This window comes from Lichenostomus cassidix, chromosome 3 (genome assembly GCF_008360975.1).
Source record: "Lichenostomus cassidix isolate B80296 chromosome 3, HeHo_3.0, whole genome shotgun sequence".
NCBI classification, from domain to species: Eukaryota; Metazoa; Chordata; class Aves; order Passeriformes; family Meliphagidae; genus Lichenostomus; species Lichenostomus cassidix.
This window is the reverse complement of record NC_139483.1, coordinates 19,627,835-19,646,654: the sequence shown is the minus strand read 5'-3', so window position 1 is coordinate 19,646,654 and position 18,820 is coordinate 19,627,835. Positions and strand designations below refer to the sequence as shown.

General features: G+C 38.2%; 1 protein-coding gene across 27 annotated transcripts in view; it reads right to left on the bottom strand.

Moving 5' to 3' along the window:
• The window catches only part of ESRRG (estrogen related receptor gamma), a 389,265-nt gene that overhangs the window by 117,534 nt on the left and 252,911 nt on the right, over nucleotides 1-18,820 (bottom strand). For all 27 annotated transcript variants that reach the window (XM_085054812.1, XM_085054808.1, XM_085054800.1 and 24 more), the window contains one exon: nucleotides 4,008-4,423. In XM_085054812.1, coding sequence (XP_084910938.1) covers nucleotides 4,008-4,410 — 403 coding nt within the window. In that variant the 5' untranslated portion in view covers nucleotides 4,411-4,423. The remainder of the gene's footprint in view (nucleotides 1-4,007; nucleotides 4,424-18,820) is intronic.

The following is an 18,820-nucleotide window of genomic DNA, read 5'->3' as shown; positions in this document are numbered from 1 at the left end:
TAAGTAAGCTCAGAGACTTTTGCAAGAAGCCTTGTGAGGAATGTGTAGGCCTTACACACTATCTTTCCAGGCTAGTTTAAAGAGCCCAAAGACAACAGTCTGGACAATTGGGAAGGAGGAAGGAAGGAAGTTTCCTAGATGCAGGCCATTATTCTAGAGAGATAAATGCTAACACAAAGCAGGATAATAAACAGTCTTTGAACCTATAGGTGCTATTAGCCTTCTCCTGAAAGGAAGAATACCATTTCAATCCACCTGCTATAATGTTTAAGTTATGGGCACTGAGAAATTAAATGTTATTAATGAAAGTGTGTACTTGCTAGTCTTTATGATAACTGACCAAATAAAAATTATGAGAAATATATTTACACTAAATATTCTCTACAAAATATCTAGTAAGTACAAGACCTCTGTGTCAAACACAAGACTTTGCACCCAGCTGACAAGCGAAAATTCTTTCTGTTCCTTCTCTTTCTTTTAATGAAAGCTTGGAGTTTTCAAGATAATACAGTACACAGCAAAAACTGTGAAGAGACCCTAAAAAATCAATGGACCTGTAACTATTTTTAGATGTTGCTATTTTCTACTATCCCTGATGTTAAGCCAATTTTGGGAAGATTTGGCTGTGTGTGTATTTCTGTGAGACACTTGCAATCAGCTACCATGTAAATTATCCCAGAAGCAAACTGAGAGCTGCAGCTGAGTGAGTACTAGGCTGAGCAGAGAGAACATCCAGTTCTTCCATACCTTATATCTCACAAAAGGGGCAGAACATCACTGCATTCTACTATGACCTAAGAAGACACCAATTTTATATATTGAGCTCTTTTTTGGTGGGTTTTGTTTGAGCCAGGAAATTGCTTGTTTCTAATTTTTTCTAATATTATTGATTTTTATTGTAATTATGCACACTTTATTACAACTGCAAATGTATTTTTGAGCTATGTTAAAAATATATATTCTAAAAAGACAAAATTACTCCTTCTTGTAATTCAAAACAGAGTTCATTTAATTTCTTAACTTTTAAGAAAATGAGCAGGGATTCCAAGAAGTAGGAACAGATGTTTTTTAGACTAAATTGCTAAATCTAAAAGGGATTATAATCTCCATTACCCTTAAAAAAGGTGTATATTCTACATTAGAGTGATACTTGTGTTGCGTAGGAGCTACTAGCTATGCTGTGACGCTTCTGTCTTACATGAGATGCTGGTGGTGTACAAGTAACTGTGCTGCTCTCTGGGCAGCTACCTGTGGCCTCCACCTACTCAGACTTCAAGAGACTCCTCAGAATGGAAAGACTCCCATTGACTCAGTGGAGAGGACACTTGGCCTAAAGCGAGCACTGGATGTGCTTCATAATCCAACCTTATCAGCTCAGCCTTCCCCTCCCTGAAGTCAGGGCAGTTGTGCCCATGATTTCAACAGGAATAGCACTGAGGATCTGCAAGTCTGAGCCAATTGAGTAAACTGATGAATGATCCACAAAGGTTTGGGAAGTCAAGCGTTCTTTTTCACTGAATCTATAATAAAATACCCATCACAATTAAGTTATTAGAATTTAAAACAAGCAATTATTTGAGCTGAAATATGATATTCCTTCATATGCAGAGTTACAGTATTTGATTCTTCAGGCAATCTGGTTTTCTATTCTGTATTTCAAAGTCTGTTTTCCTGTTTCCTTATTTGCAGTTATGCAGCAGCAAACTCATTTTAAAAACAAGCAGAGAAAGAGAAGGAACATGATATGAACAAGGAAGTGAAATGGTGCAGGGAAGAATGACCTCCAGAACCCTGGAACTAAATTCTATCAATTAGAGCAAAAAACCTCAGGGGAATTATTCTTCATGCAAGCCTGAAGGTAGAATTTTCCCATTCAAATAATGAGGAAGCACCTTTTTCTTATATGCTTTTTGCCACCTTGCACAACCCATTCACCCAAGTAGCTCCCATTATTTTGGATGGTAACTGAAAACTCTCAGTAGTTGTGCCAGTTTAGCCAGGACCATTACCAAAGATGCTGCCACGGCATTACGATGGGTAACATACTTCCTATTCTTAGTTTCTTCATTATTGCTTTTCCTTTCAATGCTTGGTTTTGCCTTCCTGCAATTTTTTTTGTCTTCACAGCACTGTCACCTGCTGATGCAGCTCGTGCTCTAACCGCACTGAGACTTTTTGCACAGCTGCCAGTTCTAACTTGGGCTGCGCGGCCAAGTCCAGGTTGCTAATCTGGAGAATGACGTCTCTGTCTTGTGCTCCCATGCCCAGAAACTTGCTGTCTGTGGCGTGGTGTAAAATTGCAGGTTACCTATTACTGCCAGAAGTCAACACTTCAATCAGTTTTTCATTTCTGTAGCATTTTTTTTTTGGTGCTCAAAATGCAACTAAAATAATCGTGCATCAATTCAGTCCTGTAGGACAGCTATTACACAGCAATTAAATACCATTTATAAAAAGAGTTGCTAGTTGAAATTGGTGCTTGAAGTTTAGCAACCACAAAATACAAATTGCTTCAGTGGAAACATTTTTGAGCTTTTCTGAAAGTGTTCTTGAAGGTCAAGTGAAATCACCTACCTATTTTTTATTTTTATTCTTTTTACTTTTTCTAAAACAGAGACTTAAAATAAGCACACTGCTTCTGTGTGTGTGTGCTCATTTTACATATAAACCCAGGCTACCACAAGGAATCTTTGTTTACTGGTTGCCAACAGTGTAACATACAGCTCCATTAGAACAACTAAAGTCTAATGTTTCTTTTTAGTGGCTGCATGGCCCTCATAAAATGGGTACTTCATGCTGGTAGAAGGCCCAAACCTCTTCAGAAGCAAAATGGATGAGAGAAGAATAAAATAGCCATTGCCTCAGCAAAGGATAAATTCAATTAACATTCCATATTTTTCCTTATTAATTTTACATTAAATATGGAGCTACTATACTTAAGAAATCTTGACCAAATGTGTCAAATTTGGGGTTATGTGAAATTACAAACTGAAGCTCATGTTGTGCTCACTCCTAAAAAGAAAAGTATATCACCAGATTGCCTTGTCTTTCCTGAGAATTTCAAGTGCTCAACATGTATGAAAATCAAGCAGGTTTTATTGAGGAGCTTAAATTTGGACTTAGCAACCTAATTTTAGTCTCTGAAGTCTGAGTTTAATTTAATGTGACACTATATTCCTGCACAGGCCAAGCTTGGCCTCATGTTCTTTAAATAAAGCACCTTCAATTTTACTTGAAAGGATGATATCTAAATCAAAGTAGAAGGTTATTTTGTCTCCATAGGTTCTGAACTGGAAGAAGCAGTCATGCAAATTTTCCCATTTGTACTAATTTATGCCAAAATATGTGGCACAGTTGTCATAGGTATCAAGAGCAGATTAGTAAAAAATACTGAGCAGAGACCAAAAGCTGCCAATTTATCTCCTTACAATGTGATCTCACAGTTATTTGTTGAACCCACTTAAGGCCACTGTATACAGTGGGTGAAAGATCAGTTATCAATACACTGATATGCACAAAGCACTACACCACTGCATTTTGTTCTGATTTTACATGCACTGGCTCTTTAATGAATATAAACTGGATTTCTGTACCAATTGAAGTACAGTAGAGGTGTAACTAGGAGGAGCACACAAACATAATCCTGTGTGACAGCCACAGGGTGTGTTCAAGAGGCATCCACGACAACCCTCAGAAAATGCTCCACTTTCTTCACAACAATCATTTATGAGAATCCAGAGAAACTCACAGAGAAAACAAATCTGAACATCCACTGGATAGCTCCAGAGTTTTTCTATTTTTTTTTAATGGAAATAAACATGGCATTGGGCTAAATGTGACAGACAGAACTCCCAGAGAAGCCCAAAGGGGCTTCTTCACAAGCAACATCTGTAGGACCAAGCAGTATGAAGAATGAAAAGGCACAGTCTGAAGTCCTAACAGGCTTCAGCCTAAGACTACACATTTTCATTTTGAGCAAAAGAAAGGAAGCTTAACAACCAACCAACCTTGAATTGTCCTCTTGAAGAAAGCCTTGCAGGCCTCGCAGGAGGCCACTCCATAGTGGTACCCTGATGCAATGTCACCGCACACCAAACACAGTCTTTTGGGCATGGAGTTCAGCATGTATTCGCACTTGGTCTGAGAGTCTTCGGCGATGGTACTGGAGCAGTCATCGTACCGTTTCCTCACCGGCCCGTTGCCCCCCAGCCCTGTGGCCGAGGGGTAGAGCGGCGGCGAGTCCAGCCCGTTCTGATGTCCATTCATGGTGGAACTGTAGCTCCCGCTGGCGTCGGAGGAGCCACCGGGGCTGTGGTGGTTGATGCTGTCCGTCAGAGAGGCAGGGCTCGACGGTTCCGTCTTGATGTACGACGAACAGCTGGAATCAATGTGTCGATCTTTGCTTGACATTCTGCAGAGAAGCCTGCAGTGGGGAGAGAGAGAAAGAAGAATCTGTGTATTAAAGACAGTGCTCTTTAAGGCTGCTCTGGAAGGGTTAGGGACTGCACATCATTCATTCATGAGTCAATACTTCTTGTTCTACATGAAGGTAATCAGCATAAGGGCATGACAGAGCTTTGTCAAAGCTCCAGACAGGCAGTAAACAAAAACTTTAAAGAGACCAAACCCGTCTGTTGTCCCCTCCACCTGCCCTCTAGGCTACGTGTCAACTTCACATCAACCCTAAATTCTGAACTTGCCATTGAGCAAGTCAAAAATTCTTAAAATTCCTATTAGACAGCTTGGCTATTAAATGTCTTTATTTTCCTACCTATGCTTTCTTTCTGTAAATTCCATCATCATCAGAAACAAATATTTCCAAGTTTGATCACATAAAGGTTCTGCTCTGTAATTAATATTTGTCAAGACACTTGACTAAAACACGTATCCATCATCTATTGATCTGATCCTAAAACTGAAAAGCAAGTCTCTCGCAATCTTTTTTTTCCTTCATTAATATTGCTTTATTATAGATACAGCTATTTAGTAACAAAGTAGCACATCGATGGGGTACTCTAACAAATAATTAAGGCTGAACTCCATTTTCACAAAATCTAAGTGAAATGATTCATCAGCTCTGGCTGCAATTACTTTCTAGCCATTATCCGAAGACTAACCAGTAATAACTAAGCCACTATCCCATATATCTACAGCTCTATAGGATCTGACATTTTATGTGTTCCATTCTTGGATTAAAAAAATATATTAGAGGAAATTTTACATAAAGGTTTTGTCTTTCAGAAGGTGAGATTTTGTCTTCTCAGTTCTTGCGGTTTCAGAATTAAGCATCTGAAATAAAACCATACCATATCTGATCCAACAAATCAGTGCTTTCTACAGAGAGGACTGGGGGAGAAATCTTTGTCTATTTCCATCCTCAAGTTTTTTATTATTTTTTTACACATTTTAGGGTGAACAAAGGACAAAAAAAATAATTAGAAAGCTCTGATTCAGGTATTATCTTCATTTTCTCCAGCTGCGATTATGAGACCACAGTAGCAAATGGCCTATCCAGCATTTTCCTGACAGTACTCTCAGAACTGCCAAAGTTCAGATGACAGTTATGAACATTTTTTGAGAAACATTAACTGCAGAAAAACAACTATCCCATAAGGCCACCTGGAGCTATGGATTCATATTTTTAAAGCAAACATGTAAGTCCAAACAATTTGACTGACTTAATTTTCTGAAATAATTGAGATCTTATCTTCACTTTTCCAGTTTTTTTTACTTAAAAATAAAACAATTTTCATAAATTTTTACTTCAGTATCTGGAATCAAATTCACCAATGGAAAAAAGACATAAATCTAGACAGTTGGCTTCCTTTCCAATGGGGATAACAGAGATCAAAGCCTGACACTTCATTAAAGGTAAGTGTTTAAGATGAGATTCACTCTAAAATCAGTGCCCATGGATCTTATTTAAAACCTCCCAATTGTTGTGATTTTTTACTGTAAAATTCTATTGAAAACAAATAATGTGTGAATTTGGAAAACAGCCAGATTGATGTACAGAAATGTTACCCTCTAAACTTAAAATCAGTGCTTATTTGGGGAGGTGGAAGGAGCAAGCTATCTGGTGTCAGCAAATAAACCAAGGAAATGGGAAGGTTAAAGCCGTGAAAATATCTTATTACAGTGGACCACCTGCTTGTGTTGTCCTTTCCTCAAGAACTGGAGGGGGGGAAATCCCCTTGCCAGCCTGCAGTAGCGTGTGCCTTTTCTTCTGCATCTGCTGCCTTGTAGCCGTCACTGTTAATGAGTGCTGTAATTAATAGATAGCTCTCTCTTGTCTTTCTACTTGCACTCTGGGCTAAGCACTTTTCTCAAGTCAACGTTTGAAAGAAAGCGGGTCGGCACTGACTTACAGCAGCTCTGCGAATTCCTTTTAATTTAGAGCACTTACACCACCACTCCACTTATTACCTTATAATTACTGGACCGCTCTTACATACATTACGATCTTAGACTAGAGTTAGAAGTTATTAGGGTACTAAAACATGGTGTCTCTCTGTCTCTCTCTCCTCTTGCTTTGACACTGAATTTTATACAGCTGTGATTAAAATTATCAATTAACTTCCACATTCTACCGACTAATTTTTTACGTTATTTTTCTACACGCTAAGATCCTTTTATTGACTAAACAGGTACTCACTTTTTTCACCTCCCTTCTGCCAAGACTTCACACAGAAAGTCTCACAATATGGCACTAGGAGTCACTGCCTACAGTCTGTCATAACCAGCTCAATGGCACGTTCTTGTATGAGACTCCCACTGCCGATTTTTTAAATCTAATTTGTGCAATAACGAGCTTGAATGTCACCGTTCTCCTTCCAGAAAAAAAAAAAAAATTGCAATTAACTAGTTGGTCAATTGCACGTTGTTTTGGCCAGTGCAGAAGTGGCTATCTCTGACTCCAAGCAGTCAGAACCAAAATACCATCTCATTTCTAGCAAGCATTAAAATCTGATCACCAGTGCTGCCTACGCTAAAGCCAGTCTGCTGATGCTTCTGAAGTAGCAGGTTCTGGTACTAACCAAGCCAGAGCTGCTTTTGCCTCCAGCTCCAACAGCACAGACCGGATTGGTGCTTGCTGGCAAAGCGCAAATGCGGTTAAAACATTAACTGTTCCAAGGAAAAGTGAAAACAACAGCGTCTGACTCGGAGAACAAAAACTTTGTCAATCCCCGGAAGGTGAAACAGAGACAAGGCTGGCTACTGGCTGTGGGTGGGCAACAGACACCTACGGCTTTCACTCCTTCCTCACTGCACCACTTCTGAACAAAAGTAATTCAAGAGCCATCTAAAATGGATGGCAGGTGTGACCACCATCAAATTATCATGCTGAACATTTGGAATAATGCCTAAGCTAGATCTCTGTAAAATCCCTCCCTCAGTTCCCTCCTAATTACTACTTAGCTCGTTACACTGAAGAATTCCTAGACACCATTGCATTATAGTGTAAAACTACAGTTGGAGCTTAATTCTCTCTTCCTCTCTGTGTCTGAAATTCTACAGCTCTATTATTCAAGCCTGAAATATTCACAACTATCTATAAATTCAATTGTCAGCCGGTGGGTTTTATTCTAGACCTCACTTCAATCTAAAATTAGAGGCACTAAAATTCACATTAACTCTAAGAGGAATGTAGTGAATAAGACTTTATTTCAAAAGAACACCTTTTTGTCAGAAAGAGCTATTTTCAAGATGATGGCTTTATCTGCATTCAAAGAGAATAAGCCCAATTCCACATTGTGCTGTTAATGCAAAATTTTTAGGTCACATTGGATTAATAAAAATCTAAATTTAGTTAAGGTTTATGAATAGAAATAACATGTGTCATATAAAAACGTACAGTATTTATTTTAAAGCCTTGGTGGGGTTGTTTTTTTTCTTTACTAGATTTTAAGTCAAATAAATGGCAGCTCCATTTGTGGTGGGCTGTTCTGAAGCAAGTTTTCTAACAAGTGGGAGATCTCTGGTGAACTTTCCTTTCAGTGGCTTTAGGGAAAGTACCAGCAGGCTCTAGAAGCATTTCCAGGCACATATACAAGAGAAAATACACAGGGTGCTGCAATCCATGGCTAACAAGCAATATACAGCATTAACTCTTCATATCTACACTATATTCACTTCAAATCTTCTTCATTTAAGTAAGACCTGAAGCCAAGAACTGCTGGCAGAAAGGTACAATGATGGAGCACTTCAATAGGCAACTTCTTCTTTAAAATGGTCTTAAACAATAGTGAATAAATTGTAATGCTATGTGCTTATGAAAGGCTGAATATATTAAGAATTTATTAATGCAATCACATTCATATTTCCATCTACCTGCCACATTACTAATGATATTGACAGTGCTGACACTGACTAAATCAGTATCAATATACAAGTGGAATGCAAAAATTAACTGCATCTGATTACAGTATATAGCCTTAAGAAAGCAAGCTTCATTCGAGCTACTGGGAACTTTTCATATTCCATCCATATATATAACTGGTTCACAAAGCTACTTTTCCCTCATCTCCCTTATTACCAACACCCAAAGGAGGTCAAAACAACATGCCAATAATTCATAATCTGTGAACGCATTTCATGTTTGTTTTTCAAGAAGGAAAAGCTCTATTTACAGCATCACTCGCTATTTCAGAGCCATGCTGGTGGTATCAGTGGCAGTAATAATTGGTTACAACAGTTAAAGTGATCACCTTTACTGCAGACCAACACTGAAGTCCACTTTTACCTGCATATAAAGTATTTTCTTTTCTTGACGAGAGGATTGCCCTATTTCCATAAATATCAGAATAGGTTGTTAGCAGTTGACATTTGTAATGACAGCTACTATGTGGGAGCATCAGCAAGGCAGGTGTTATTATGCACACCTAGGTACTTTTCACGCTAACAGTACAATCCATCTGATTTTCCTCCAGTACCTTCCTTTCACATGGACGTCTACCAAAAAGACCTTGCTATCCTCATTCTTTAACTGTGAAAGCCAATGCATTGAAGAATCTCTTTGTCTAAGTGACATAGGTGTGTAGCAGTGTAGCAGTAAGTAGCACTAAGTGTGTAGCAGCCAGGAGTAGAAGCCACATCCTCGCTTTGACTATAAATACTACATTTCCTTCTAAATACTGTGCTTACTTTCAGTATCATTTCGCAGGTCTATACTAAAATCAGTAGACAAAATAAGAGTCAGCATGTTCCAGTGAATTCCCATACTCGGCTTCCCTGACTGTAACAGAGAAAAAAAACGTTTGTGTGCAAAGAAACGAAAACGTTGTTTCTCGCACCGACGCCCACGACAACACCTCAAGACATTCACCAGGTCCTGTTAAAGAGCTGAGTAACAATTTCAGCCGAGCTGCTTTACACTGAGCATTTTTTTTCTGCTTCAGCTAATTGCACTCTAGTAAAGTGGTAAAATGTGAATCACTTAGTAGGAAAATGGGCACCAGCTGCTATTGTCAGAGAATGGAGACGCCGAAGAAAAGGAAAGTGACTGAATGAAGTGTCATGTCAGAAATCAACGGTGCAACGTGTGATTTGAGAAAACATGACTACTTTACAGAGACAGGGTGTCATTATGGCATCACAGTAATACGATGCTTTGACAACTGCTGGGTCTAACATATCATCATTGCATTAAGGTGCACTGGCTTAGTTGGAGGAAGGAAAAGAAAGGATTTCTTCTTTTAATAAGAAATATTGTAAGGCCTGCTTGGTTAACCTAGTGGATGAGATCATAAATTGCAAAGTATTGCTAATCTTGTCCCATGCACGCAACAAATAAAATTGTTATTACGTGCAAGGTCTTTATTAATCAACACATGTGTACAACCACGTAGTAAGGAGTACCCAATGCAAAACAGAACAGCTGTGGTGGTTTGGTGGGGAGGGTTTTGCGGGATGGGATGGTGTTAAGAAATGCTGAACGTTTCATTGCTTTTTGTAACTCATTCTTTCTTTTCTGTTTTTTTGAAACCGTCACCACTTCACCTTGGTAAGGGAAAGCAAAGCAAGCCCGTGACTTCTTCCAGAGCAGCTGTCAAAGCCAGTAGCAGCCGGAAGAGAAGGAGCAATGCTTGAAGCCATCATGTTGTTACCAGCAGTGGCCTGAGCTAGCTGATGACTGCTGACAGAGGATCCAGCTTCCCCAACAGTTGCTATTGCTCTGTATGCCATCTACCCAAGCTCTGCTAAAGCACTTCCTACGCACAAGGCAGTGGAAGACTACACTACTGCTTGCTCATTTTTAGCTTGACAAAACAAGCCAAACAAACCATTATCTCAGACCCTTCACATCTGCACCTCATCTGAGAGGCTGCACTTTGTTTTCTGTGCTGCTTTTAAGAAAAACAAAATTTTCAAGTGGCTGACTTGAAACTACTACAGACCCTCCAGAATGAGGGCAAATTATTTAAACCTCCTCACCCACCATATATAAATATTTATTATTGCTTCCCTTTCTATTTCAAGTTGATTCCCTGCGCTTCCTGGTTGATAAACTTTGTTAACAAGAAGGAAATGATCCTGAGATACCCCAATGTGTTGCAAATTATCACTGTTGACAGCTCCTACGTTTAAGGATTACATCTGATGCAACAATGCATACTAGTGTCATTTATCTTTAGCTCATTTCCTTGGATCTATTTCAACTGAGGGTGAGCATTTCTTGTTTATAGCTCTAAATACTGTAAGTGAGCAACTGGCAAATCAATAAAACTGTTAAATGCATAATAATACTGTGTAATTACTTACATGATGTTTTGCATAATTAACTGTCTGAGGTGTTCCTTGATATAATGGATACTCAGAGTATGGAATAACCTATAAGCCTATAAAACACACCCTGTTTATATGAACAGAAATTATGTTTAAAACTCTCATTCTAATAGTCCAAATCAGGCTTTGGCACTATATGACAGAAAGCCTTCTTTTCCTGCCAAGTCTAAATCAATTCTTATGGCATTACTTCATAACTAACGTGATATTTCACTGATGATGACTATTACCCTGATTACTTGGAAGTAATGTAGTAATAGCAAAAATACACTTAGATTAAACAAACTACTGCTATTTAATCAATATTATTGAGACAAACTAAGTGTTTTAATAAGTCTGTATAGATGCACTAATGCTGGTTTAATTAAATGTATCCTTAGACATGCACAGGCTCTGCAGCATACAGATCCTTTGGTTTGACAGACTGTAACATAACTCTCCTGAATTTAAAAGCTGAAGCACTTAGAGGCAACATAATTTAATTTTTTTCAAACTGAAAAATTATTATTCTTTACATCAGGTACTCTTTTAGGAACAAAAATGAGGAATAATACTCAAAGACCTCACACCTTTGAGCCAAAACACCAGACATCTGAAAAGATGCCAGCCCTCAATGGCACAGTTGTCCACTGTACCCAATACATGTCACTGCAACACACTGACAAAAACAAACAAAACCTCTGACTGAAAGGCAAAAAATAAAAGCATATATAAAATATTGCACCAGTCACCTTAATTTTTGTATGTGTTTTATGCAAAAAATATCCTATTAGCTGCTGTGCACTACTACTAGGCAGGCCATCTCCACAGAAAGTTTCCTGCAGAAAAGACTTGCCTACTGTATAGATCTCATGTCTTTTAAGTAGGAAAAGATACCTTTTCAGTATGCCCAAATGGTTTAGTTTTCAAATACTTGGGAAAAAAAAAAGGGGGCAAATATTTAAGAGAAAGCAACACAGGGAGATGACACTTCAAAACAAAATCATTCGAGAATGCCTCAAAGTTAAACACAGAAGAAATTTATTGGGTTTTGTGTATAATACTATGGTTCTGACACAAACCTCAGGGAGTACATGTACCTACTTAGTTTTTGGATTTGCCTTTTTCTCCTTTGACTCTAACATTTTTGCAGTTAGAATATGGCTGTTGTTTGAACCTACAACCCTATCACTGTAATACCTTAGATTCACCTTCTCGCATTTACTGACTTCTAGCCTAATGCTGTATTTTGCTTTTTTGTTACAGTACTTAACATCCCTGAAACGAGTCAGCTCTGCAGCAAGAGAAGAGTTGAGAGCTGCACCAACTCACACCAGGAGAATTTCCATAACCAAAACATTCCGATCAAAAGGGTTGTCATGTGACTATCAGAATGATGGCCAAGCCTCATCATGTGTAAATCAGGATACTGATCAAGAAGAGTAAAATTTTATTACTCCAAACTGCAGACTAACAATTCATGCCACATGCTGTAAGAGCAGAAACTCTGGTTAAGGAGTGTTTTTCTGTTATGGAGCAGCATTCTACTTGTGGTTATATTCCTGTGGTATCAGGTGGAATCCACCTGATGTCTTCAGCCCCCAGAGGGCAAAGTAAAGTGTGAAGGAGTCAGCTATTAATTGTGAGGATTCTTTTTATTAAGGGAAATCAGCTGAAAGAGCAAAAGAAAATGAAATGCTATATGCAGCTACTTCAAGGGATAAAAATAAAAAACTACAAAAGTAAGTAAAGATTCATTCAAGAACATAACAGGCTTTCTAAAGAGGGATTATTTTGAAATGATTACAGCATCAAAAGCAGTTACTTGCGCCAGTCAGAGAGCCAGTACTACAGATCAGAGAGACATAGCTGTCATTCATCACTTTCCAAAAGGAAAAAGGAAGACCAAAAAAATGCATTCTGTCTCAAGAGAGAGTCAAAGTTTGCATCATGAGATTTTTCACAATTTCTGGCAGCAATTTTGTTCCATGGCTGAAAGGCAGAGTGTAGGTGTGTGCACACCGTGTACCTGTCTCCCCACCCAGCTCCCTCACTGATTTTCTGCAGATTTATAGCAGAATAATTATAATTTGCATGCCAGGCTCTGTTAAATTGGAGAACCGATTAGAGAGAACACACCAGAAATAGTATCAGAGAGTGAGCGTCTTAAAAGACTCAGGACTAAAACTTATAAAGCAAGTGATCCTTCTCCCACCCCCTCACTCAGCAGGCTTCCAGTGTGTGCTGTCCTCCCAGACACATGCCACTGGTTTTAAATCCCCCCTACACATACATGTGCGCTCGCACACACCACTGAAAAGCCACTTGGGGAGCTGGGAAATGACGTTTTCCTGCAATCAGTGTTTAAGTGAATGTTTGTCCCAGTGTGTTACACCATGCTGTCAGCAAGCAGCAGGGAGTCGTTGAGTTGTTACTACATTTGATTTGACTGCCAGTAGGAAGCTTTATTTCTACCAACTGTTAGTTGCCAGCTCTACAGATCTTCTCCTAGTTTGAGAGGGTTTTATTTTTATTTTTTTCGTTTAGATACAGTCCATTATTTTTCTCTTTCACTCTGAGGACTTTTAGTGTACAGCAGAAGCATGTCCACTTCTCCATGCATCACAGCAGTCCCTTCACTTATACTTGCTGCCTTATACACAAAAAAGTAATTGTATTAAGGCAACCATAAGTCAATCCTGACACATATAAAAAAGGTGATTTTTATATCTGGAACATGAATGAGAGGAGCAAAGGTGAATATTTACATAAGCAAACTGAAACATGCTAATTTGATTCTGATCTACTCTGAAAAAAATGTGGGATTAGACTCTGAGGAATAGATATGGAGAGATAACCTGGGTACATTTTCCTTCCAAGGAGAGGCTTTGCTCTCCAGCTCTTCATATGTTTCCCAGAGTTTTCAGTGGGGCTTTTTGTTTGCTTGTTTATTCTTCACATATATCCTGAAAGGTTTCTCTCCTCTGTCAAACAAGATCCTATAACTTTAACAGTTGTTTACAATGCTTCCTCTCCCTACACAATAATGATGATTTTGATAATTAGGATCTAATTATAATGGATCTGACAACAACTTCCAACAACGAAAAGCATCTTTAGAAAAATGAAAGCATATGCGTGAATAGTGCAAGGAGGTGGAGTGGGGGAGAGAAATACATCCCTATGAGACAGCCCGAGAATTCAGGCTGAATGGAAAAGTAATTAACACTAAAGAGCTAAAACTGTAATTAAAGAAAATTTCATTAAAGGGAGGCAGGTGATTCCACTTTCCTAAATATGACAAGGTGCTGTATAAAAATAAAATAGCAGCCAGTTTCAGCAAGTGGAGCAGGAAAGCCATGTCTTTAACCAGATCAAATTCTCGAAATTGGCTGTCAAGACGGGATTGTTGTGATTTATACCCGTCTATCAAGCGCATGAAAGAGAGAGACAGGAGAGGAAAAGAGGCAAGCTGCTGTCGCTTCCATTCGCAAAGCACCTTTAATTTCCACGGCACCATCTGTTACCAAATCTAATTCACATTCCCTCCTAATCTGGTTTACTTCTGTAATACTAATTCTCCCACTACTCTTATGAACATCGCTCTCAAGAAAAAGCTTTGGTCCCGGGTTGGTAAAAAATTGAATATTATACAGTTTAGGTTCTGGTGACTTAAGTGAAGCATGCTGCCCATTAAAATGCACTCTTGGTAAAAGGATTTGTTTTCAGTCAGTGCAGAGATACAGAATTGCTCACGTTTGAAAAAAGTCATGGGGGGAGGAGGGGAGAGAAAAAAGGGGGGAAAAAAATCACGGCTGATGATGGGAAAGTAGGCTGTGGACATGAAAGCAGTGGTTGTCATAAAATACAATTGTTGTCAAGTTTAGTCACTTTCAGTACTGGCTATAAAATCACTTTGTCACGGTCTCACATTGAAAGCTTGAAACTGTATTTTTGCTAAAGAAACTAAAAGGAGTGAGATCTAAGATTCTACGAGGGAGAAAATATTCCTTTCAAATTATGAGACACAAATATCTGCAGGAAACTAAAAAGGTAGGGACAAAAATTGAAAGTGGCTTAAAACACTCTCTGGAGTGCCACAGTCTTATTTTTAGTTGTGTTGTGGTGACAAAAATCCCAATCATTTTTGCAGGACTTGAAAACAAAGCAGTGGACCAGGCCTCTTCTGTGGCTGACTGTTCTCAGACAGGGAGTCCCTCAGCTTTCCACACAGAGCTCCCTAACCAGATCACTTGAAATGAATAAATAAGGAAAAGGACCTAGGCAAATATTTCTAATAACAACGTTACAGTACTATTTATTAATAATGTTGATCTTTAACTTACTGATTTTTAACACATTTCCAGATTACCCCATCTCACTCCTACAGAGACTCAAAACAGAACCTAGAAAGGTGAAGAGTTGTCAAACACTGCTCAACAGGACAACAAAATGGCATAGGAACTCTATAATGGTTTGGGAGAATGCCAATCCAGTGCATTTTGTTTGTTTGTTTTCCATGGCTTTGATCAAAACATCTTGAAAGTTTGAGTATTTATCTCTGAGAAGAGAACTTGCCTTGAACTTCAGAAATGGGACATTTGTGGTTTTGAAATATATAGGGGTTTTTTTTCTAAATTGAAAACTTAATTTTAAGACTTAATTAAATTTCTTCTTACTCCTAATTTAAAATGTTTATTTTTCTGTAACATTAATCCCAATTTCTTTGTGTGAAGCCTTTCCAAATATAAAGCCCATGGCAAGAACAGCATTTGCCAGCATATAGGGTATTAGCCAGCACATGGAGTAATGGGTGAGCAATGTTTAGTTGTGAAGAGCCCAAGGTTTTTACTGCTGGGGTGGGGTTTTTTTAAAGGACTTAAAATGAAATACAGAACTAGGGAACTAAATACTTTGATAAAACAGCAGTATTCTGCAAAGTGCAAAAAGGGGGGCTAGTTTTCATTGTATGAAAGAGGGATGAATAAAAAAAAATCCATTATTCCTTACATAAACAGATTTTTAACTGCTGTGAACAGCCATGAACAGAGAAGTCAGTTCTAAAGACGAACATGAATTCTGAAGAAGACTCCTCCTCCTCTAATATCACTGCTCGATTCTCAAATTGCTTAAATTGTCTGCGTAATTTTATAAATGGTGTTGAGTTTGTTATTTTAATGGGAATAGTAGCTAGAAAAACAAAATCAAATTTGTTCCAAATACAGCACATCTGCCATTCAGTGTGGGTCAAAACCTTGGGTACAGGGGAATAGACCCAGCAATTCTGAAGCTCTGCAAATTTATACCAGCTAATGGTGTTATTTTTTATCCCAGCCTGTGATTTCAGAGGGTCTAAGGTCCTGATACTCTTGATACACAAGATTCAAGTGGATTACCATAACCTACTGCACCCAAAGAAAACCACGCTGAAATGCAAGGACTCGGAGATCACAGCAGTCTATTTATGTAAAGCATTTGAGTGATATCAGCCCTGTCTGTTAACACACAGCATTTCTATTTCTACACTAAGAAGCCCATAACAGTTGTAAGTGAAAACTGTAAGGAGAAAAACAAAATAACCACCACATCTTCCATTGATTCCACTCTTTCTTTGTTTATCTGTCTTGATTCTGGAAGTACTTGAAATAGAAAACAGACAAAGCAAATAGTTTAGTATGTTACTTGGGTGCAGTACTGATGACTGAATTCATCACATGTTGAGATAAATCAGAGAATATATAGAAGTAAAACCTACTCAGCTTAAGTCTTTTCTAGTGCACTTTGGATTTTAATGTGTGATTACAGATTTTTATGAACAAATAAAACAAACCTTTGGCTTTTCACAGTTCCCTGTTCTTCACATATTACTATGTGTAATTCAAACCTATTTATGCCACTAGGTTTACATGTCAGAGATTTGCCCTCTGGTATCAGCAGCAAATGTCAGGAAGCAAAGGCTTTCACTTTTAAAATTTTTGCATGACTCCAGAAGTTTCCAGGATAAGCTTCTCACAAAAGTCCTGATATTGCTTCTATTCTCTTATCTTTTGCCTTCTGTTTTGGTGGGAGTCATGTGGAGAAGAAGAAAAAAAATTCAGCATATTCCAGAAAAATTGTCTAAAATAACAAATATGTACCTGTCCAATTATAACATCGAGAACAGGGATGTTGCTACTTGCAATTATAAAGCAATCCTATCAATACACTGCAATCATTACATGCTTCACCTGTAGCCATCTCTTCTGGAAAATGTCACTGACAGGTTTGTCCAAGAAAAGCTTTACATGAACAGATCAGCATTAATTACTCCGTATTGCACGCAGCAAATTTCAGCTGTATTCTAATGCCCGATTTGCTTCAGTTATTTCATCAGTATTAAGTCCAGATCAAATATGTATTTCTTGTACATCTAAAAGTTCTGTTTAAGCTGACTGTCCCTAGGTAAGCAGTGAAAGAAAGATTGGCCTGAAGAAAGCACAGCATTCCGCCAGTAAATTCAAGTAACACCTGCATCTGATCCAAAGAAGTTTTGTGCCTCACCAGTTTCAGCACAAGTTCAGGATGTTCTTCAAATCAAGGATCAGCCCTGAGCAGTTAATAGGATGGCATTAAATGATAATATTACCAGTTTGGGAATCAGATTTTTTTCTCATCATAGGACTGAGATCTGGAGTAAGAATTATTTCACTAAGCATCTGCTCAGAACATACACCAAATCTGCTCCACTTCTTTCCTGGTGCTTTACACAGTAGAGGGCCTGACAGTAAATCTTTATATTACTATTACTTCATGGAATGAATAGCCTGGTGCTCTGAAAAATAAATTATGAGCAACCAAGATAACACCAATATACTCAAGACTTTAACTGCCTATAGTTGGAAGCTTAATAAACTGAGGGTGCTTGTGGAGATCAGCATGAACACCTGAAAGAGGCCACTCTCATCTACCCCTGGATGGCTGCATCATTCTGTTAAATCCAAAACGGGACATCAGCTGAGACATCCGTCATAGGACAACAAATAATGATAGCCAAATGATGATGTGGGATTGGCTGACTGTACATTATACAGGCATGGTTATCCTACAGGTTGTATTAAATATGAGAGCCTGAGATTTATGTTATGGGTGATAAGGCCAAGAATGCTGTAAAAGTGAAAAAATATGGCAACAGTATGCAGTACATCACTACCAGGATAATTATTTATATAAAAAGTTCCCATTCTTAGACTTCCAACATGTAGGGATAAAATTCATATATTCAAAGAAGACATAATAATAACCTGTCAGCTTGTGGTGATGGATATGTTTTTAATCCAAATGACCACAGTATCCAGTCTACCTGTCATAAAAGGACACAAAAAAATTGAATTTTCCTTTCATAATTCTTTAAGTTGAAAGGGAAAAACACAGAAGCATGATAAGTGGCTCATTCTGGTGGACAAATGGACAGGCAGTAGTAAAATGTATAAATAAAAGGCACTGTTCCTTCACTAATGCTATTTTCACTTGTTACACACTGCAATGCAGGCACAGGGAAGGTATTCCTTCCGTTGACTTTTGAAGTAGACCCCTAGATAATCTAAGTTATATTCCCTACAATATGAGACTGCAATAAAAAGACTTAAGAAGTGTATTACACTATTTAGCTCTCATTCGAAAGCAATCCTGCACAAAGTGGCACAAAAGTACCATTTCATATACATCTTAATGACTTGAGGCTTGTGCCCACAAACATCCCCTATCTTAAACACTGCTACTGGCAAGGAGTATCTGACCTGTGTATTTTAATTTTTTTTAATTCACTCAATTCCTGGCAGAAATTTAATAAATCTATCAGATCCTCCTGATGCAGAAGGAAAACTACAGAGCCTGTTCCTGCACCCTCCACCCACAAAACATACAAACTCACATAATACATTTGCCACTAATCTTCCCTAGCCTGCATTCTTCCAGGGGTAAAAATGACAAAGAAATTTAACTAAGTTAATTTTAAGTGCTGAAAATGTAGGCAGACTGCTCAGTTATTTCATTTTAAAAGATCTTCATTTTCCCATCT